This window comes from Chroicocephalus ridibundus, chromosome 4 (assembly GCF_963924245.1).
Source record: "Chroicocephalus ridibundus chromosome 4, bChrRid1.1, whole genome shotgun sequence".
Classification (NCBI taxonomy): domain Eukaryota; kingdom Metazoa; phylum Chordata; class Aves; order Charadriiformes; family Laridae; genus Chroicocephalus; species Chroicocephalus ridibundus.
Window position 1 is genome coordinate 47,192,104 of NC_086287.1, and position 23,061 is coordinate 47,215,164.

Here is a 23,061-nt window from a genome sequence, read left to right on the forward strand (position 1 = left end):
ACAAGAAAATAACTTGTAATATCTTCAACTTATTCCTTTTGTAATATTTTATATTTTTCATTATTATTTGAATATATTATGTTATTTGAATACTGATGCAGTTTGTAAATGAATTTTTTTTTCTCTTTCATACTTACTCATGTGAAAAAAGAAATAGAAAAGATGTTATGCTTTTAATAGAGTAAGAATTTTCTTTCTATCTTGTGTTATTTCCCTTACTTGTTACCAGTGACTATTCAGTTTAACAAATGAGTTTACAAGATAGCAAATTGAAATTCTATTTAGGGACTCGTTAAAATACTATAGCTCTAATTTCTAGGTAGATGTATTCAAGAAAACCTTTTGCCTCTGTTAGAGTCTGCTGAAGTAAATCACAAGATCTAAACTTTAAGCAGGGACAGGAATCCTACACCTTGTGTCTTAATCTAAGTACCTACTTAATCTAGTACCTGCTGCAACTGCATTTCAGCATACCTACAGGTTACTCCATCCTAATTGTTCTTTACACCACCGCTTATTGTAATTTATAGTTGGTTTAGAAAAATACTGGCATCTCTTCCAGATCACAGGACTACAGCACTAGTAAGGGAGGAAACAGAGGAAGCCCGTAACAGCTCCATGAAACACAGGGCTTAACATTATGTCAGGATAATACTTCCTCTGCTTGCTCAGTGGCGAGAGTTTGAGGCTACAAGCAAGATGGTCTCCTAAGGCTGATCTCATTCATGCAGATTAGTTGTGAAACAAGTGCTACAATGCAATGCATAAACTTTTGCTGAAACGCTGAAAATTGACTGTAATCCAGAAGTTCAACATGCTGCTGTGGCAAAACCAGGCACATGCACTGTGGCTGGTTTTCCAAAGCTGAACTTTTTAATTTATTTTTTTGTGATGTATTTTGACACGTGGCTCATGAAAGATATCTGAATATTCTATTCAGCCATTGATAAGAAAGAGATCTCTTGAAATCTTGTCTAAATAATGAAAATAGACTATTTGCAATGCCTAGTGCCTTAAATCCCTGGGAAGGGAATAGTATATTTAAATTGTGTTTGTTTTACTGACTAGCACATTGCTGATGCTGTGTATGAGTAGAGTGCAGAGGGGTGTACTGACAGATGGTGGAGCGATAAAACTGTAAACCTCAAAAAAGAACTCCCAGATATCACTTGGCTTAAAATAATACACTGCTGCAGTGAAAAGTGAAAAACTTCATATAAGGTAATATTACAGGATTATAAAAAAGAAACCCACAAAAACCATGGAAGTGTTGGTTTAAAGACCACTGTAGGGCATCTGGTCCAGCCTCACACTTGAAGCAGAACTAGTCCGATAATAGGTAGGTCAGACATGGTTTAGTCTATCCAAGTCCCGAATATCTGCAAGATCAAATATCTGTTCTCAACTTTCACTCAATGCCTCTTTCCTCTGTCTGGAAATGCTTTCCTATTTCCTGCTTAGATTCTAAGGATAAATTGGTTAATGTCTTCTGAGATACCACTGATATAGGTACTATGTGATAATGGGGACACACAGATTTATTGTTATTATTACATTACTATAGTTTGTTTTCATTGGGAGCTGATAAGATGATACATCCGGCATTCAGAGATGGAAAAATCAGGTCAAAACTATGTATTTTATTACATATTTTTCTTCAAGAATTATATTATTTCCAAGACCATCTGAAGTTTAGAAATAACTATTCCATAGTACTGCATAATAATAATGTGAGACTTTTCCGGGTGATCAAGAGAACATTCTTTCCTGATTACTATGAAGAGACCCACATAATGAATTCTCCAAGCCCTAGTCTGATGGCCGTGCCCAAGAGGCTGTAAGCCTTATTTCTGTCTTGTGCAAGTCACATAATTGCTTTTGTTCGTGTGCTTGTGATTTCATATCCCAGGCTTAAAGGGTGCAAGAGATATAACAGGTGCCCTGAGTTAGTGCCTGTTACTTGGCTTAAACTCTTGAGCATTTCCCTCATGAGCCATAAAACTGGAACTCTTTCTCCATACTGTGCTTCAGTATGAAGACACTTCTCTCCATTGGACACTTCTCTCCGTTGTCCAGAATGTTCCCTTTGTTGCCAAAGATCATTGACTGAGTCTCAATTAATAAAACAGTGTAAGTGTCTAATTATGTTGCTATGATTTGACGAGTTTCTCTGACCACTTGCTGCATTTCAGGCTGAGACAGCTGCTGGTTTGCCCTTGTCACACCAAATGCCCATCCCACAGATACCAGCTCTGCAAGATGTATGGGAGTTGTTCAAAGGCATAGGATCAAAGTGTGGCAGCTGCACTGTGCTCTGAGAGGGACAGATCTGATTGTCCCCATCTCTTGTGACCAGGCATTTGTAAGCAGTTCCTCAACAATAGCATGTGTGTGCCTGTGCATGTGGCTTTAATAGTGTAATGCATATGCTGTATTAGCTCTTGGGCTCTATTTAAATTCCCAGTTCCTTCCTTTGGGAGAGCAGATGAGCGGTTGGCACTTTCCAGGAATGTAATGGGCATTGTGGGAACAGTTGATAACCATGTGCCTGAAGCTGTTAACAAGCACAAGAGAATTTCATCTGGTAGAAAAATGAAGTGAGAACAGTGTGCGTAAGGCTCGGTATGTGAGCACTGCTTGCTGTGCCTGCCCAAGCAGTGTATGCCTTCCAGCTTCTGCTCAGCTGGAACGCTCAACAAAATGGACTCTGTGGTCTAAATGTTTGTCTCTTAATCCTGCTCGCTGCACGTGCATAATGGCTGGCTTTGCAGGATCACCACAACAGGTATGTTAAAATAAGTCAATGACCTTCCCTCTCCCTCTGCTGTCTCTTGTCCCTCAAGAGATGCTAACTTTTTACCTAAGAAAAAATACTTTTAAAAAAACCATGTCACTACACTTGAGAAACCCAGAAAATTCCATAAAATACAGCAAACTCATCGCAGTACAGATCTGATTACTCTGGGCAATAGTTAGACACTACTGTCAAGTGTTTAGAAAACTTTAAAGCTAACAGCTTGGCAGTTCAGTAGCATCCTGTAAACACTGAACGAGAAATTCTAGAGACACTATGAAATATCTATACTTAATTTGTTTTCTGCCAGATTCTCAATGTTTGACATAGAGAAGGAGGATCAATCTTTTCCTGAAAACAGTTACGTAGGATGCCTTCCTCCTTTTTATTCCACAACTCTTGTCCGCAAATGCTCGTCCTAGAATGTCCCATGGAGGGATGTGGTTTCGTATTGTTTGGATTTTTTTTTTTTCCCTTTTCTACTACCTTACCATTTCACAGTAGCTCCTTCCTCAGACACTTCACACTCAAACTCCACTCTCTCTCCAACCATCACCATCTGGTCCTCCAGTGGGTGAGTGATCAGGATTGGAGGTTCTGGAAATGAAGAGACTTCTATTAAAAGAGTATTCTGTGAGACTGAAGACCAGAGGTAGATTTCACCACTCTACACTCTACACTCCACAGAAGAACCCCTGGCTAAATACATGGTGATGCTCTCTGTGTTGGAACTGAAAATTTACTATGCCGAATCACATTATCAATATTATCGAATGACTTCTTGGTTTTTGCTTCATGAGACATCATACAAACATAGGTTTAATTAGTTTTCATATATATTCTGAAATTCTAAACTAGAGGCATTGCTTTTCTGTACTGCTTGATCTGCTTGTAGAGCTTGAGGCACATGTTTATCTTGAATGGAATCAAATTTTTAAAGTAAGTTTCTAGACCTGTTGTTGGAAGATGTAAATCACTTTCCAAATGAAAATTAATGGTAACTGTTACTGTGCTGTTTTCCTGTGCTTTCTTAGTTGCAGCTATAGGGAAAATTTTCCTTCCTTTAACAGTAAGAAAAATATCTACTTCAATAGATGTCAGAACTTGTTCATGTTTGACAATTTCCTTTCCTACGAGATTAACTAAATCTGAAAGTAGAGAAGGTGACAGTAATTCTAAATATTAGGGGAGATCTCTTTCCTTTTGCTACCATTGCTTACCTTTTACAAATAATTCCGTGAAACTCTTCTCCTCCCCTACCACACATTCATATGCTGCATCATCGGCCAGAGAGCAGTGGTTTATGGTCAGTATTCTCTTATTCCCAACAGCCTCAAAAATATATCTGAAAAGAGAATCTAAATGTAATTATCGGAGAGTAACTCTTTTGGACCCAGTCACTGTCTTCTCCTGTCTGGCAGATAAAAAGGCTCCTACTTTTTTTCTGTCATCAATGTCAAGGTTTGTTAAGATTCAAGCCCTATATCTCTGTCCTGGTGCAGTGGGCAGCAGTAGTGTTTGAAAAACTAGCATAGGAAGTTACGGAGAAATCTTTATACAAATGTGAGACACAAAAACTGCTGTGAATGGTGCTGGATGCTTTTCTAACATCTAGCCATACAACAAACCTGACTGCCATTAAAAATGCTTTGTGATGGCTTCAGCACAAAATCACTGGAAATGTTTTTTTACAAACAAGCTACACTGAAGTATATCCCATATCACAAGAAAATAATTTTGAACCCTGGATACACACATAAAGATCAGAATAGAATCTGAAGACTTACTTGCTAAGTAGGTAGATGTAAGCATCCAGTTCCACGTGTAGATACATAGAGCAATGGGAAGAAAAAGAAAAAGTCATGAGAACAGCAAACTGACCCTGACCCAAAGCACTATGTAGATTCTTTCTCAGCTCCTATTTCTCCCTATTTTATTGCTTGCTTTCTAAGAAAAGCTAGTTTTTCCACTTTATCCAAGCTGTAGCTTATTTATTTTTGGATTTCCTGTATTTCTAGTTTACCTGCCGCTCACTTGGATCTCCTGTCCATTCTTCAGCCATTTCACATCAGCATCTGGATTGGCAACTTCGACCATTAATTTAATCTTTTGCCCTTTGTCCACTTGGTAAGCTGGATCCAGTTTCTTGAGGAACGCTATGATGAAGAATGATTTTTATTTTAATTTTTTTTAAATAATAATTTAGTAATTTTTATACTTTTTTTTTTTATGTTCTCTCTCAGGAAAGTAAATCTTTATTCCTTTTCCTGTTTTTTACTATCATCTTAAACCTTCCCTACTTTCTGCATCGCCGTTTGCATTTCTGCCATTTCTGTCTGTTTTTCATCCTGTCTGTTTTCTGTTTTACTTAACATAGGATGAAAAGCACGTGATATAAACTAAAACAAGCAAAGCAGAATATTCTAAATCAGATGTGATATGTACTTCAACATATCATAAACAGAGTTACAGCTACATCTGCTCATGTAGGAAAATGATACCGCTCTTCTCAGTACTAATGAATGGCAGCTTGCCTTCTCTATTTCAGACTTTTAAAACAAATTAGTTAAAATTAGGTAATTACTATTTCACAGGAGTAGAAAAGGCTCAAGAATTTCAAATGTATCATCCCAATGGAAATTAAATTCTTTAATTGTATCACTGATGCCTGACATACTGACCAGTTTTGGGGGTGGGGGGGGAGTGTTGTTGTTTTATGTTTAGGGTAAGATAAGGGGCAGAGTCAACGAAACTAGTAAAAGGAGCAGGTTCAGAATATCCAGAGTTTCCAAGCAAGGTAGCTCAGAGTTTTGGGCCTAGCTTTAATCTTTGTTAATCATCATTTCACATGTAAAAACTGTGTAACAGTTGAAATAGGAAACTCCTATTTCCCACACTCTTGTATCTGGCTGCTGTCTAGCTTATGTTAATATTTGAAGAACTCCCAAATAAGAAGATATGAACACATATATTTGGAATAAATACAGCTCACCAACCTGTACTTTTTTTCTCTTCCTTCTTTATGCGTTTGAGGCGTTTCAGCATTCCACGCAGATCTGTGATACCATACTGAAAAGCAATTTTCTCGTATTCGGAAGGAGGAGCTTTCCTCAGGATTTCCCAGACATCAACATCAGATTGTGATTCACATTTTGCTTCACCTCTGCAGAAAAGGATTAGAGTATCTGAATGCCACTATTGAGAGGATTTAAAAACAGCCATAGGCTTGGAGAGATGCATATTGGCTAGAGGAAGCCATTTCTTAATAAAAAATTTATCAGTCTAACTTTTTGCTATATATTATTGCCTAAAATAATGATATAAAACTGGTGACTAGTTTTACTTATATGTCTATATACAGTGATTAAAATCCAATCACTATTCTAAAGGGTTTACTTTCTAATAGCCAAAGAAAATAAATATTAACTTCTCTTTAACAATGGGTAGTGGCAACATGAGGAGACTTATTTTCCTGTCATGGTAATACACAAAACGTGGCAAAGCAAGGAACTGAACTGATATCCTGAGAATGCTTTAGAAATACGGCAGTTGGTTTCTGTTAATAAGAAACAAGTCCTTTTCTACTCAGGACATTTTTTCTCTTTGCTAAAATGAATCACAGATTATTAAAATATTTATCACCTATGGTAAAGACAATTGTTGGCTATAGTAATCTATAAAACATAAGGGCACGTAGATTGGTGAGTAGTGGCAAACAAGACAATATTTACAATGGACTACTAATTTTATAGTTTAACCAAAGAACTAGTGATTATGGAAGAATTAATGTTTGGTTTAGCAAAACCAAGTGAATATTTGGTTGTCTGGCTTTGGGAAAGGCATTCTTTTTCTGTCATCATATTTTTTATTTAAAAGGCCATAACTAGAAAAAGAAATTAGTGTAACCTTACCGATTTACTGAGCGCAAGAAGCTGCTGTACTCCAGAATGATGCAGAGAACCGTTTGGAAAAACATGCAGCATCCCGATGGGAAAGAAAAAGGGCATCATGTGTTAATACAAAAGAGCCATGGATATCATCTTCACCTTCAGCAGAACAAGCCTGTGCTTCACTAGTAGGGAGATGAAGGAGCTCATGCAAAAGCTCTAAAATAAGCTTAAGAAAAACGCTGTTCCCTAATGAAACCAAACTCACTCCCACACTTTGTACAGTTCTACTCTGCAACTTAAATGAGAAGTGTAAGCACTGCTGCTTATTCCTAATTATGGCTGATTGCCTTACAAAATAGCTCTACTTTGTCCTGTCGTCATGGAGTTGTTGCCTGTCATAGTTTGCATTTTGGTAATCAGAGAAAGGATGACAGAAGTAACGTTTTCTTTAGGAAATTTCTTTAGGAAAAGGAACTTCCTGTGGCTGTTGTTTCTGACTTTACCAGAACCAAGCAGATTCCAGTGCAGCAGAACACACCTTTATAATGAAGACATGTTCAGTGCTAAAACCCATCATGCACCCAAGTTATGCAGCAGGTAATGTGGAGAAAAGTGGAGGATTATTGGCCATATTTTCATTTTTTTCAGGAAAAGAACAGTCCCCCGTTAGTCTGTGAGGAATATTACTACTTAAAAAAGCACGGCTGTAGTCAGTCTAGACAGCAGGTGTAGACAGTCTAGACCAAACATTTCTGGTACTCCTTTTATTGCCCAAAAAAGGCTTGCTTGTAAAGAGAGTACTATGTTTATAAAAGTACTGCAGTCCAGGCTTGGGATTTCCAGCACCCTCGTAGCTCTTGAACAGAAAGGAAGCAAGAGAAGAGGATTTCAGCTCAGTGTGTTTGAACTGAAATATGGCATGCAATATCTTATATCTCTGGAGTGGTTTAGCACTCACTAAGACCTCACTGACACTCATTGAATTGATAGGTGTATCTGAAGTTTGGACTCCTTGCGATAACTGCAGCCTACTGGGTATTTGGTTTGTCATACGGTGCATCAACATCACCCACAAATTTAATCATGATTCCTCTTCTCTATATATCTATCATTTAATTTGGGGAAGCTACAAATGGTTTGTAGTTTTGCCTAGCAGAAGCCAGGCCAATTGAACTGATTTGCCACATAGACCAAGATTTTTTGATCTATTTTTTGCCAAATAGACCAACTCTTTAGAGTTGCAAGATGAGCAACTCTAAAATATTTCTAAATGCATGTAAATTGGAATAGATACATAAATACATAAAACTAGGCATATGTAATATTATGGTCGTGCTGCGTTCTTTGTACTAGTGCAATTAATGTTCTGTCTATCTCAAAGGAAATATCAAATCATACGAAATAAGAAAGACGTAACAGATTCCAATGTTATTATTTTCCCTCAGGCATTATATAAATATAGGTGTGCTCTCTGTCTGCCTACTTATATGCTCATCTGTATACGCCCCTTTACCTGAAAATTTGCGGGTAGGATTATTTGTGGAGTTTTTAAAAATATTTTGTGTGAGTTATTTTTAAATACATCATGAGAAAAATCTTCCAGTTTGGAAGCAATTCCACAGTCTAGTGTATGTCACTACTGAGAAGACTTCCTTAATTCTTGCTTTAGCTTTTCCATTACTCAGTGTCATCCCATTGTTATATCTGTCAATACTGTTTTGGCGTATGCAAGCTGAAATACAAGAAATTTGATCATTAACAAGAGTATAGTCTCTTCCTTGGAAATACGAATATTTTTCTAATTACAAGGAAAGGCTTGTAAATTGCATGTAAAATGGTACTAAAAGCTAAAGGTTGTAATCTTCATCGTGTTTAATTGAGTTCTGCAAAAGAAAAGAAAAAAATGTCTTTGTCTCTGAGCAAAGCTTTCCCCATCCCAGGACTCCTTTTCACCATTTTGTATTTGTTAAAACTTTCTAACTGTACTAACAGAGAGTCAGTACAGTTAAGCTGTACTTGTCCACTACCAACAGGAACTAAGCAGTGTATAAAAAGTAATAGAGCCCTTGGACTCCTGAAGTTTCTCCAACCCTTATGTTACTCTCCCTGATGTTGGGGATCCTTATTCGGACTGATCACCTCATAGGTTAACTATGTGCTTGGGGGCATTAAGATGCAGCTTAGTGAATCTGCTGTAAATGGAATATGCAGCTGATATGTTTTAAACATATGTGGAGGGCTTAAAAATAGTTTTGTACATCCCAGAGATGGTTCCTTCCTATCCCATTACTGTCAACTGATTGGACCCTGTCAGCTGTCACCTCCTTCAAGGTCTCTGCTCGCTATCCCATTTAATAGTTCTGTGACAGCTGTTCCCTTCCTCTTCCCAATGACCTCTCCTTGGCCCATGACATCTGTATGTCAACAGCAGTTAATTAAATTACAGTGATAGGAGATATAGTATTAAATGAAGCTCTCTTTATTATAGTGGGAATGCTCATTACCTCTGGATTGAGGGGCAGTTGTAAATTAGGTGGGACGAAGCAGAAGTGGTAAAAGAATGGCTCTTGAGAGTTCCTCAGCCTGAGGTCCCTTTTTCTGTTCTATTTTAATGAAGAATACTTTCATTCCATGGTGAGTTTTTATGCCTGTCCATTCTCATTGCGATAGGAGTGGTCTTCAACCTATGGTGTGCAATGCCTGAAGGATCCACAAATTACTTCTAAAGTGGCTTTGAAAAACAACTAGGAGCAGTGAATTTATCAGTATGCTTAAATTCACTATACAGAGATTTGTAAGTCAAGAAAGGTCAAAAACACTGATAAAATACAGTGAAATCTGTAAGATTCTTTTAATGGATTATATTTCTAGCCTAATGAATAATGAATAGTTAAGTCCACAAACTGAACATTTCTGGAAATACTGGACATGTTTACTACTTTTTAGAGTTCTATCACTGCTTGAAACTAATTATGGAAGCAGAAGGGAAAGGCACTAGGAGAGGGGCTCACAGTACTTAGCACTTCATTCCAGCTGGAGTCACTGTATGAAATTATGCAAATATTTTCATGTTGGCCTCTATTTGTTTGAAATTTTTAAAAAGAGATCAGAATTCTTTTTTGCCTTACATTTTCTATAGAAATTAGAACTTGTGTACAACTACTCTATTTGAGCTCTCAAACCTGTACAGTTTTGATTACTGCCATTATTCAGAGAGCATATTTTCCCTACTTTAGAATTACAAAAATTTTCTGGTTGTAGTGTTACTGCAAAGCAAGAATTCAATTCTAGTTGGATACATTGCATATTGCATAATACAGGGCTTAGTGACCTTTTTTTGCCCAACTGAAATTTGGGTGAATTAAGCTGAGTGAAACATGAGGCTATTGTGGCTTTATTACCTGCCATAACCAAGCTAATTCAGATGCCTGCATGATCCTGTTCTCTTTCTGAAGATAAAACACTTTTTATAAATAGTGATACCAATACCTGGGCAGAGGCTGAACACAGATTTACAGCAACATTCATCTCAAGTAGTTGACTGTGAAAACTTAAACTGAGTAAGTTTAGATTTGCAAAACATGAGTCTAGTGACAAGTGTTTATAGTAACTTCAGGAGCTGGAAAAACAGAGTGAATGGCCAAGGGCAGTAAACAGAATGAAGCATGCTTGGAGTAATGGGATGATAAAGAGCAATGGCAATTTTACTTGGAACACAAATAAATGGTTTGTAACAGAGAAGCCTGTACATTTATGGAATAAGTGACTTCAGTAATACGTTTAGTTAACATGTTTAAGGATGGATGGAACAAAACTTCAGCACATATTTGACAGGCACCAGCAGGCATATTATGCAAAGGATTTTTCTGATTTTAATTTCTGCGACAATAGGAATTTAAAGCAGTGTGTTATTGGGAAAATCGGGAAATTCAAGGACAATTTAAAAGTGCTTATAAAAGAAAGTGATGGTGGAAAACAAAGAACATTCAGAGAAATAGATTGATTTGTATTGAATGGTCCATCTTTAACTTCTAATTGTTTAAAAGCATTTCTGTCTCACATATTGGTGGCTGGTAATTTTCTTTCATACTATCTAAATTTTGCCACGTTCTACATGTAAGAAAGATAAAGATGCATGCATTATTTCAAATTAAATAGTTCTTCTATTCAGTCTGACCCATGCATTTATAATAAAATGAAATAGAAATCTTACTCTCTGTTGGAAACAGTGGAATCCAAAACATCCAGATTAAGGTGGTGGTAAAAAAACATTAAGTAGACAGGTTATGATAACAGGTGCGGTAAGGAAGGATGAGAATGAGAGATGAAATTCCACCAAAAAAGTGAAAGTAAAAGCAAGAAATAAGAATTAGAATCAGAAGAGTAAAAAAAAAAAATAAACATAACATTTATACAACATAGACTATCTTTTTATATATGTGATAAACAGCTATGTAATACATAATATATAGTTGTGTAGTGTAATAGTAACATCTAGATATCCAATAAAAACACTCGTCGTCCCAGCTCTCTGATGTGAAGTATTGTGAAAACTTAGGACAGAAAATTCTTAATAAGGCAGCATTATAGACAGGTGTTGTAAATTGTTGTGGTTTTTTTGTTGTTTTGTTTTGTTTTTTTGTTTTTTTTTTTTAAATGAGAAGTGCTGGCGGAAGCATGTAATTACCCTGCTCCTAGCTTTTTCTGTCTTGGGAAAGCTCAATCTTTTTTTTTTCATATTTTTTTTTCTCTCCATTATAAACCTTGCAAAAATGCAGTAAATGCTGACTATTTGAGGAATTTGCCATAAGTACCTGTCATTCTTTTTCCAGTTAGAGCTGCTTTAGGAAAACTACAAGGATTCTGAATTTATGAAACTTTCAATTACTCTAGTTCTAGTGTTTTCAGCGGTGTTCAACAGAAGCTTGTTACTTTATTTCTCTAAGGCTATGAATTCTTACTCACCTCTTTTTCAGTAAGGCACTAAAATTAAACTCTCCACCTTCTTCATGTCCCTCGGTACTGTATAATAACAGAAAACCACAATTAGTTTCAGAAGGAAATGGGAATAGCTTGTGAGACTATATCATTATGTAGATGATATTTTTTTGTAGGGACTCCTTGTCCATATTTGTCTTCATATAGGTTTAAGAAATATATTTAATGAACTTGTATTCTTTCTGTACTGATTATGGCTGAAGTTGTACAGGGTATAAACTTGGTCATATTGATCTGGAATGTATTCATTATCATAAAGGTGTTGCAGAAGCTTTCCTGTAGAATCATTAGGGCTTTTGGAAAGCTCTAGTTTCAGAAATATGGAATTATCAGTGTGGGGCAGTATTTAACCAACGTTTTTGCGTGACTTTTTACAATCTAATCACTTCATTTTCTAGTATTGTCCCAGCTGTAAGTGTTTCTTAAGGTTCTTTTTGATTCCGGAATTCATTATACTGAAAAAAGTGTCACATCGTTGGTGCTTGAGAGAGCTAAAGAGGAGTTCTGTAATCTGGCTTTGATTTTGAGATAAGATTCAATATGCAGTTGTTCAACAAGCATCATGGCAAGCAATGTGATGATGAATTGATTTGTGAGAACAAGAAGCAACAAGCAGGAGTTTTTTGATCTGTAAATCTTTCTGTTACGTATGGTGAACTCAGATGGAATGCACAATGTTATTTTTGGTGTTTTGAATCAAATGTAGTTTAGCTGTGCTTCTGAACATTTGAAGTACAGCTCTACTCTGAAAACTTAGTGTAAAGTCACTAAAATCACTTCTTTGGGTTTAATTCCTAAAAAGTCATTTCAGGGACTTGATATAAAAGTACTGGGAGTTACACTGGATTTCATGACTACTAATTATTCAACTTAGCAAAACAAAAAAGGTCTTTTTTGCATTCATCAGGGTTTAGAAAGTCAAAATGTATTTTTTTCATCTCAGTCATTCTCCCATCATCAATGTTCAGCTGGTCCTTGACATCTTTTTGTCTTGAGTATATGAATCTGGTGATGCCATCTCACAGCATTCAGATTCTTCCAGCAGCAACACGTTATATTTAATTATTGTTTTATACACAAAAATTATTCTTTTCAGTTGTACTGGTGGTAGTGGTAGCCCATGATGCTGTCTCTGTCAATACACAGTGCTAGTTGCTTTAGAGAAAATGAGTCTGTCTGTAGAATGTCAGGAAAACTCAGTATTGTAGGAATAAATATTTTAAAAAGTAAGAAAACAGCCTCAACAGAAAAATGATGGGCATTTTAACAATACTGTTAATAAAATTAAAAAGAAATGAGTGCCAAACTTCTTGTGCTGCTTGACAATGCAAGATTAGTGAGAAAAGTAACAATTTTAAATTGGTATAATTTTGAATGTGTTGTGCAGAGAGATCTTTTTATTAAGAAAGAAAGTACCATTTTTACTTCTGTGAATACTTTCAAGATAGTACACTACTGGAAAAGATAATTTTCTGTGGATAATGCTCAAACAGAAAAGTGTATTTTTGGCCACTTTTCCCTCTAATTTTCAGAAGATTTTCAATGTTTGCAGGCATAAAATGTACATAAAAAATCACTACTATAATCCCAAATTCAAAAAGGGTTTCTTGTGATCAAATATGCAAGAAATCAAAATCTACAGCTGGGAGAATAACTAGTCACCTTATTGCTTCCCAGGTGGTCTTTAAATCAGCTTTTCCGGAAAGCCCAGCAATCAATGTTTAGCTTTTCTGAAGCATGAGACCCTAATAATTGCTTTAACATGCACAGAGCCAAGTCTCATCTGAGAGTTCCTGTTTTCATTATGGTGGAAGACTTTGGGGACCAAAAGGGATAGGGTGAGAAATTTAATTATACTAGGATAAAGAGTGTGCCAGGAAACAACAGATTTTCATATGCATGTGTGTTGGTACGTTTCTGTGAGCAGTTGCAATTTTAGTCAGCATGTGCTCAGTAGAGAGGAAAACATGTAAAACAGAGGGGGCAGACATGCATGTAATTTGAAGTTACTTTTTTCTTCTAACAATGGTGAGAAGATGCCACTTGCCAAACATATGCCTTCTCCGTAGATGAATCTGCCTCTCACTGAACTGTCAAACTACTCTTTTCATTATTTATACTCATCTGATATGACTGCTTACTTGTATGTATTTGTTTCATATAAATACTTCATACTATAAACAATAACTTATTTGGAATTTAAGCTGCAGCTAGTTCTGTAGTTTATTTGTTTGTTTGTTTGTTTTCCTTTTCCTAAGCAGAGAGAGACAGTTCATTGTTAGGTTTGAATTTGTCTTCTGACACAGACAATGGCTACCTGAGAAAGGCTGAAGTCATCCGTCTCCCCCCTCCTGCCAGGCTCCTGAGTGAGGGTATCAAAGACAAAGCTTCAGATTTAAGCAGTTCAGTTCAAAATTTGGCTCCATTCTTACAGAAGAAACTGAAAATCTGAACAGCCTGAAGCTGCTCACACTGTGCTCACTCTGAAACAGATTCTAAATTCTTTTAATTGTGCTAGCAAGAAGACAAACTCTTGAAGCTTAATTTCACTGCAGTGAAATAACACAATGCAGCTATGTACTGAGTATCCTCTATTTAATAGGCATCGCAGTGAGGCTGGTCAGCTACCTATAGATGGATTTGACTGTAATTCTGCAAGCCTTTTTTAGTTCTTTCTGATAGAATGTTAAATAAAAAAACACTCATATAAAAATAGCACTGTTAGTGAAAAACTCAAGGAGTTGCCACAGACGATTTGTGTCCTATGTTAGAGAAATATATGTCTGTAGGAATATTCTTGGTCTACTAACTTTGCAAAAAATATATAAAAACTAAACCAGAAACTGAATTACACAAAGGGAGAAGAAATACTCAACAGTGAAAAACCACATGTTGTTAATGTCTAAATAAAAAAAAAAAGCCAACCAATTTTGCAAATTTTACTAATAGAAGGGAACATTATTCCATTAAGTCTTATATCAATTCAGACTGTATTACAGAATAGCCTTTTCAACACCAGTGCAACACCTTGCAATCTTTAATATCTAAGACCTACATAGATCTAAGTTTTTACACAGACACTTACAGTATCATTGTCTTCATTCAATTAATATAATTATAGAACATGAAAACAAATACAATCAAAATGCTTTTATTAATGCTATCAGAGATATGCGCTTACAGAGCTCACATCAAACTCCACTTCTTTGTTTAGCAAATGTTTGTATTAATGTACATGTAGTTCCTCAAGCCAGACCAAATCAAGACTAGGCACTACACAGATTCTTTTCCTCTGTTGTTCTACGTCTGGAGTGCTTTTTACAGGTCTGGATAAAAAGTGCTGAAGTTCTTGGTAGAATTCTACACATTATCAATTGCATAATTGAAGATAAGCATTATTGTTGTGCTAGTACAAAGTCTAAACTGTCTTAGATGATTTCTAGGAGTTGTATTTGAACAGTAAAAATATTTTCTTAATAGAAATATTTTCTTAGTAGATACCCATATCTTTGTGCTTTTAGTTAGTTTTGTCTAGAAAAGTAATGAATTCTGCATGGAAGTATAATCTGATCATCATAAGTACTACATACTCACGTGCGTCGGAAGGCACCACGAATGTCCAAGTCTGCAGGTATTGGTGCTTCTGATGTAACAAAAAGTGACAAAAAAGAATGGGAAAGCAAGTCAAAATAATGCAAAAATACAGTGCTATTTCTAAAGCTTTTCCTTTGCAGACATTTTTTCCTGAAGTTCTTATATTGTAAATTGTGATCAATTACATATTAAAAGATTGAAGTATCATCTTGAAACATGTGGCCTTCACTAATTCACTAGCTTTCAACATCCAGTGTTTCATGTATAACTTAATTCTGTCTCATGCTTCATAACAACCTGCAGCATCACGAACCATCTTATCTCGTTTCTCAATTCTTGTAAATCTTAGTTTCAGTACTGACTTCAAAGGGTTTTTAAACCATAGTGAGAAAACCACTGGATTTCAACTTAATAATTACTACTAATAAATTGTAATCTGTCTTCTGAAAGCAAAGGTAAATTCCTGGAAATATGTAGAGATGTACAGAAACTCCATTGAGGATGTTACATAGAGAGAACTTTATTACTCTGTTCTAAGCTTCTGTTGGTATGAAATACACCTAGTACTGCTGCTACTGGGAGAAAAACTGTTCTCAGTCACAGCTCCTAAGTCTTGTGAGTCCTAGAGAGAACTAGTGAAACTTCAAAAATGAACACTGCTGATTGAGTACCTTCAATAAACTTTTGTCTTTGCATATCAGGCTCATTGGTTGCTGGACACAAATTACTGATGCAGTCCCTTCAACAGAGCCACTGAAACAGGAAATGGTCCAAACGTTCAACCCTTTCAGGTAGTCTGTACTGATATTGTTTTACCTAAACTGTTCCACACCAGGGGGAATTGATGCTAAAATGTACACCCTTTTCAATTGCTGATAAGGTTTTGTATAGCAGTTGTGAGAGTGGCACCATGTGTTATGTAAAATGGTTCATCTAATCTTAAAACAATTTTATATCACAAGGTGCTTCTGCATGACTTGAATTTATCGGGAAGAAAGGAATTGATGATAGTGTCATTGGTATAAATCTTTCCATTTCTCCCCCTTTTTTTTCTTTTCTTTTATCCATTTTTAATACTGAACTTTTGCCAAAGACTTCACTTTTATTCTAGTGGAAAGAATGGATCTAAAATCAGAAGAAAAGTTGGGCTGATTTGCATCTTTCTGTGTGCTTTCTTTAAGAGCACCACAGTTCCGACCTGAGTGTCATCCAAGTGTTAATTCTAATGCTATATGTCTCTGCCAACCCATCCAGTCCTCACCTGCTGGCCTCTGTAAGTGTGCCTGTACCTATGTTTGTCTAGTTGCTCCTATGTACCAGAAAGAATTGTTGGTGGGTATACAGGAAGTAAAAAAATAATAACAGGAACAAAGAAGGTGGCAGGAATTCATCTTACCATTGACTGTCAGGTTGAAATTAGAACTATCAAACTTGTCCTTGGTAGACACCTCACATCTGTAGCCTCCTGCAAAAGTCATGTTTGCTTCTATGATTTCCATTTCAAAGGTGTACACCTAGAAAAGACACCAATGATACAATTAGTAAGTTAGAAAATAAAATGGTGAAACAGAGAGAGAAAGAGAATACAGCGTATTAAGGCATGGAGAGAAATATACAAGGGATGAAATATGCCTCTGTGTCCTTTTAGAATTAGGAACCTCCTGAGCGTGTAAATCATTACTGTCATAAAAATTACATATAGCTCCCCTAATTGAGTAGGAACAGCTAGAGTATTATCAGTACAGGTCTTCCAGAGGATACAATGTTACACTAGCAAACTATGCTGGTGTACTGGTGTGTGCAGTCATCACATGTACTAATTGCATGTACATTGGAGACAGGAATAGAGCGCTCATTAACCAAGTACAGCCTCTACCCAGAACATATACAGTACATTTAAAAATTCAGCAAAAGGAGTGGCTAATGTGAGCAAGTCTGTTCTGTTCCATCCAGGAGAGGGTGGTAGCGTTTCATATACCGCACAGGATGAGAAGTCATGGTACAAGCTCTCTTGCATTCCTGTTTGTGTATCTTTGAATGCATTTTTGGTAAAAATGGGTCTTACTCAGCTATTTAAAGTAGTCTAGACAATGCAAGAGAACAATAAATTCCAACACTAATAGCTGAACGCTTGATCTATTATAACCAAGATAGACCATACTTAAATGTCTGTCTGATTTATTGTTTTGTCTTAAATATAAGGAGTATCTGTTAATTGAGAGGAAGATGGAGGGAATCCTGCAGTAGATAGTGCAAAACTGCTCCCCTAGTCCTCCAAACATTTTCTCACTTCATCATAGATAAGGTATGCAAGAGTCTGTAAGTAGTGCTTGTCTCTTGTCAGCATGGTCAAAACATAGACTTCTGTGCATAAGTACAACATTGTGCGTAGCTTTGGCTACTTTAATATCAAAGCATTCCTATATTATCTTATATTTTCCCCAGATTAAAGATTAGCGTCTAGAAGACTGAGAACCTTACTCTGCCAATCGTACCTTGTTATTTCGATCATAATTGTCATGTAGCTGGAGATGTTGCCCCACTTTGCTTCCCAGGTCCATCCACTTTCCTTTGAACCATTTCACTGATGGTTTCTTCAGCAGGCTCTCACCTGCCACTTTGGCAGTGAACGTGATGTTTCCACCTTGTAAGGGAAGTATGTTAAAATAAGATTATGAATAGTGTTTGATTTATCGGTTATATCAGTGCTGTCATCCTGTACGTGGCCAGCTAAATAGTCAAGCAACAGATACAGTTTACAAACATCACTTGACTCACATTTTCTACTCACCAACAGTAACTTCTCCATCCTGGGGTCGTATCAGAAAGAGCCCAATAGGGTCCACAGGCTCTTCTGGTTGAGTGACAGAAGATGCAGCTGAAATAAACATCAGAATTATGAGTTAGAACTTTTTGTATCAGCTTCTGTTACAGCCTATATAGTGAATTTGTTAAGTCATTTCAAAATATCTCAATATGTTTCTTCTGTCTCTGAGATTCCTTGCTCTTTATTGTCTGTCATTCATCACTAGTGGTCTCCTTTCAGCTACTGTCTCTACCTCACTGACTCTAAGGATTCCCCGTTCCTGTTCTTCCCTTCCGTTAATGAACCAGACTTGATAACAGTTTTAGTTCTCTGTTACCTTCTGTGTTTTGGCAGCTTTCTACTGGTGGAGCAGGTGACTCTGAGACAGCTGGGGCTGGAGCAGCTTCAGCAGGAGTGACTGTCTCACTCTTTTCTGGAAATGAATGTAAGCCAAGATTAGAGAAAGTCATGTTTCTATTTCATTTCTGAAGAAGTTTTGCAAAAGAACAGCTTTTACCATATGTTAGGAAATGCAGAGAAATTAGCTATGTTTTTCTAGAACTTAGAGGATGTGCTGGAAGGAGAAGGGGCCTACTGAAGCTGGATTATGAGGCTCTTTCTTTTGCTGAGCTTGAAAAGAACTGAAGCCTGGATTTTTAAATTCTATAGTCTTGATGTGTAGAAACTCCAGTGATGAGTAACGCTATTATTTGATGTTAACTTCAGTGGCCTAAATAGAAAAGGTAATGAAAAATGATGCAATTATTATTTTTGTAAACAATTTGCTTGATCATGAGATTTTGTTTAGCTCTGCTGTTGGAACGCAATGTTCCAAATGCTATGGCTGTTTGTGGGTTGGGAACAGCTCTAGACACTGCTAGTAATCAATATGGAGAAAGTATATTAAAAATCCATCTGTCATTCCTTCCTCTGTCTCATGGAAGTTTATGGCCTCTCAGTTAAACCATGACCTCACAGACAAATTCAGGCAAATGTGTTTGGCACAATGGAGAAAGAAATATATAAAAAGGGAGTAGGAGTGAGCAACTGGGGCAGATGGAGGGAGGTAGAATTTCTTGAAACAGATCAGTTGCAGCAAGATTATTTTTTTTCCCATAGGTAGTGGAGCCACTTTCAAAGGGCCTCGCTTACCTCTCACACAAGTCCCACATGCAATTTCCCAGCCGTTTGCAATGTTTTTTCCACCAGGCATTTCTGGCCCTGTTGTGCCATGTGATGACTAATTTGAGTGGCTCCACTGTCACAAAGGGAGGTGGCTGTGTCTGGGGAGGTTAGGGGGCAGCTTCCATTTTTTTGATAATGAAGAGCTGAAATCATTATTGTTTGTGAAAATAATAATGGGTAATCCAGTTACTCTTTAACAATCTAATCTTAGTAAGGTCTGAAAAACAAGACAGTATCTGTGAACATATGAACATGAGTCAACCCTGCTCTCAGAAAATTTATGCCTTTTACCCTAAACTGTGTTTGCGTCTTGAAAGAAAACAGCGTGATTTTAAATTGGTATTATTTTAATACTTAAATATCAAATTCTACCACTTTTATTGTTAAAAGGTGTCCCATTGTATCTCATCCAAATAAATTTCAAGTCAATTTTTACTGGAAAGAACTAAATGTTATTCTAACTAATGTAGTGTATATTCTTCCCCAACTTGGATGTGTAGCTGTTTAGAAAAGGCCTGTTTTGAGGCATCAATATATAAGGTATACAGGAAAACTGTCCCTTCTTTGGTATCCTGGTATCTCTATCACCAATGTGTGCTTGTCAGAGATGTACTGCTTGGGGAACACTGTACCTGGTTCCTTGACCTTGAGTTCAAATTTCACCTTGGAACTTCCAGCTATTACAGCATATGTCACGTCATCTTCTTTTCCTACATTATTGATTGTCAGTGAATGCTTGTTTCCTTCTGCCTTGATGACATATTTCTCACTTTCAGTAATTTCTGTGCCAGCTCGCTGCCACTTCACCTTGATGCCAGCTTTTTCTGTCTCTGCTTCAAACACAGCTGTGCTTCCGGCTGTCACCTCTGTTGTCTTCGGCTTCTTGGTAAATGCAGAAACTAAAAAAAGAGAGAGGGATCACTAAAATCTGTTTTGCAGTTGTGGCATATCTAGTGTAGTCAGCTGTTGTGGCTGCAACAGCTGTCTCCTTTCTCTCCCCTCTGCCCATGCAAGATATAAATTACAACACTTTCCATAGAGAAGTAGTTTAATTGTCTTTGTGTTTATCGAGTTCTGTCTCTCGCCGAGATGTCATATCTTCTCCATATTGTCATGCAATGAAATGGAATGTATCGCAAACTCATCTCACTGTCCATCATCTTCTTTCTTTCTCCCATAATGAGCTCTGATTTTTCATAAGTGAATGATTTGATCTATGACACGATGGCCTGAAATGTATTCTTACATATCAAGCTCTCTACATTAATTTGACATGCAGTTTTATTTAGAAATATTAATTCTGTCCTAACAGTTGCTTAATACAGCTCCCTTAAAAATACAGTTTGTGCAGTGACCTGTGTCCTAATATACTACAATGGATTAATGGTTCATTTTGGTGCTTCTGTTTTAACTGATCAAGGCTTTAGTGGAAAGGGATGCACGTTCCTATGATGGCCCTTGTAATTTTATCCAAGCTAAAATAATACCAATTGTTGTTTGCATTCAAATATTTAGTTCAGCATTAAAAGTTAGAGTACTTGCCTACGTAGCACTCTACAACAACTAGTTTTCTAATTAATTACAAGGTGCATCAAAATATTTCCTCTATGTGTTGAGAAGCACTTATGATGCTTATAATGAGAACCAATGAAATTATTAGTATACGGGGGGAACAACCATAAACCAAATGATGTTTCAGTTCATATGTAATCAAAATAGCACAAGAGATAGGAATTTGGAAAGCAAGCAATGTATTGTGATTTTGGTCCATGAGTATCCTAATCTTTCTCAAGATTAGATTTTAATAAGGTAACTTATTTCACTAATTTCTTTACCCTGATTTATTTATTTAGATTTCTTCAGTTTTATTTTGAATCAAGTTTTTCATTTTATGCTTCTGTTTTGGTCTTAATGAAATCTGTTATCTTTTTGCTAATTGCTGTGAGCTACGTTTATCTATAAAAATACCAGTAATTAAAATGATGATTCATACACCGAATGCTTTTTATACATCATTATGGCATATTTTTATTGACTTACCCCTTCATAACCATGCTTTTATAAAATGTTGGTGATTCCATCACATCTAATTATCTGTCACCTCTGTGGCAAATTGTCTATGGCTATTCTACTTGGGCAGCAACAAGAACTCTTCCAAACACCACAAGATGGTTATAATTAGCTTTAAACTTTTGATTTATAAAAATGAAGGGAAAATGACATGGAAATATTTAAAAGAAGTAGTTTACACTCATGTTCAATCAGGTGCTTTAGTTAGTATAAATGGTATATTCCTGGTAATACCATCTGCTCATTCCACAAAATCCCTATTCCTGTGGCGTTAATTGACTTCAGTGGAGCTACCTCTGTGAAGATTTCATTTGGTGGCCTTTGGACTTTAGTCATACAAGTCACGTTTCTTCCATTGGTTTTCAAAGGACTCAAACCTGCTTAAACATCAATTAAAGTGTCAATTACAAATACTTTTAGAATTTAGTATGTATTGCATTTTGCCTCTCTTTGTTTTCTAAAAAACCTAAATTACATTTTTCTCTTTCTTTTTTCCCTGCACTTTACATATTTGTTGAAAAAACAATTTTGGTTTTCACTGAGCCTCGTAGCTTAGACTGAGCTCCTGTTGTATTATTCTGCATGCTTTTTTTCCATGTTAAGATGTAACTGTGTGACATTTTGTCTGGGAGTTGAATGTCCCTGTAGCTTTTATTTAAGTTTTTTCTAGCCTCAGGCCTGTAAGTGGTGTAATTGTTCTTAAACAGAATATAGTACTGCATAGAATATAGGGCTCTATGCTATAGCATGATACTTAAATGCCTGTTATTAGTTGCACGTCTTTTGATATAGTATTGTACTTCAGTAAATAACACAGCAGGGTATTCTTTGATGCAGGGTATACTTTGATGCAGTGTATCATGAATAATTGTAGAAGAGTTATTGTAGACACCAGGTTTGATGTACAGAATTCAAAAGACATGTAGAAGTGGCCAGGTTACCGCACAGCATGGAGCCAGGTCAGTTCTGGAACCCATTCCTGAAATACCTACTACTGGTTCCTTTCCTTATGACGCTAGAGATAAAGCAGCAAAGAGGCATGTTTTTCGTCTCTGAGTGCTATCATCATCGCTCTTCTATTTAAGCACAAAAGAATCTATAAATATACTAATTACTTAACAGCAATGTGGCCTGTAAAGGTTCCAGCCTACAAATGGCAGGGTTTCAAGACATGCATACTTGGAAGTAACTCTCTGATCTGCTGCACGCCCTGCAAAGGGATTAAGTTTCTTACATTTACTTTAGATGACTCAACAAAAACAGATTGTTGGCCAGAACCACTTGCACAGTGAGAAATCTCCACTACCACATAATATTTCTGACATTTGGGAAATCCAAATACATATGTAGAAGTTTACAAGTAAGTGTCCTTGTCTTTTTTTTTCTCTCTCTCCCTTTCCTGCCAAAAGACTTATTTCAGTTCTGACTTAAATGATTGTGAATCACTAAAGCATAAAATTGGAAAAGCCAAAAATCTCCCATGTGAATAAAGGCCTGCAGGAACAGTTGTTGAGAACCCACTTTTCCACAGATACAGGAGACCCTGAGTCATTTTCCTGCACTTGAGATCCAGAATTAGTGGGTGACAGTGTCCACAGTAGTGTCTCTCTGTATGCATTTTTATTCCTTTTCATCTTTCACTGTTCGTATTTGCAAAGGAAAAGTAGCCATGTACAGCTGGAGATTTTACAGGAAATTACTTGTTGCAGAAGTGAGATTGCTGA

General features: G+C 36.5%; 1 protein-coding gene across 1 annotated transcript in view; it reads right to left on the reverse strand.

Annotated features, from left to right (window-relative positions):
* The window catches only part of MYBPC3 (myosin binding protein C3), a 66,314-nt gene that overhangs the window by 37,022 nt on the left and 6,231 nt on the right, over positions 1–23,061 (reverse strand). Inside the window, exons 2-16 of the mRNA XM_063332045.1 lie at positions 19,900–20,166; positions 18,420–18,515; positions 18,068–18,154; positions 17,772–17,920; positions 16,673–16,790; positions 15,277–15,325; positions 14,000–14,044; positions 11,650–11,706; positions 10,898–10,900; positions 6,706–6,729; positions 5,791–5,957; positions 4,818–4,950; positions 4,582–4,584; positions 4,015–4,139; positions 3,286–3,391 (exon numbers count right to left, since the gene is read on the reverse strand). Coding sequence (XP_063188115.1) covers positions 3,286–3,391; positions 4,015–4,139; positions 4,582–4,584; positions 4,818–4,950; positions 5,791–5,957; positions 6,706–6,729; positions 10,898–10,900; positions 11,650–11,706; positions 14,000–14,044; positions 15,277–15,325; positions 16,673–16,790; positions 17,772–17,920; positions 18,068–18,154; positions 18,420–18,515; positions 19,900–20,166 — 1,429 coding nt within the window. The remainder of the gene's footprint in view (positions 1–3,285; positions 3,392–4,014; positions 4,140–4,581; positions 4,585–4,817; positions 4,951–5,790; positions 5,958–6,705; positions 6,730–10,897; positions 10,901–11,649; positions 11,707–13,999; positions 14,045–15,276; positions 15,326–16,672; positions 16,791–17,771; positions 17,921–18,067; positions 18,155–18,419; positions 18,516–19,899; positions 20,167–23,061) is intronic.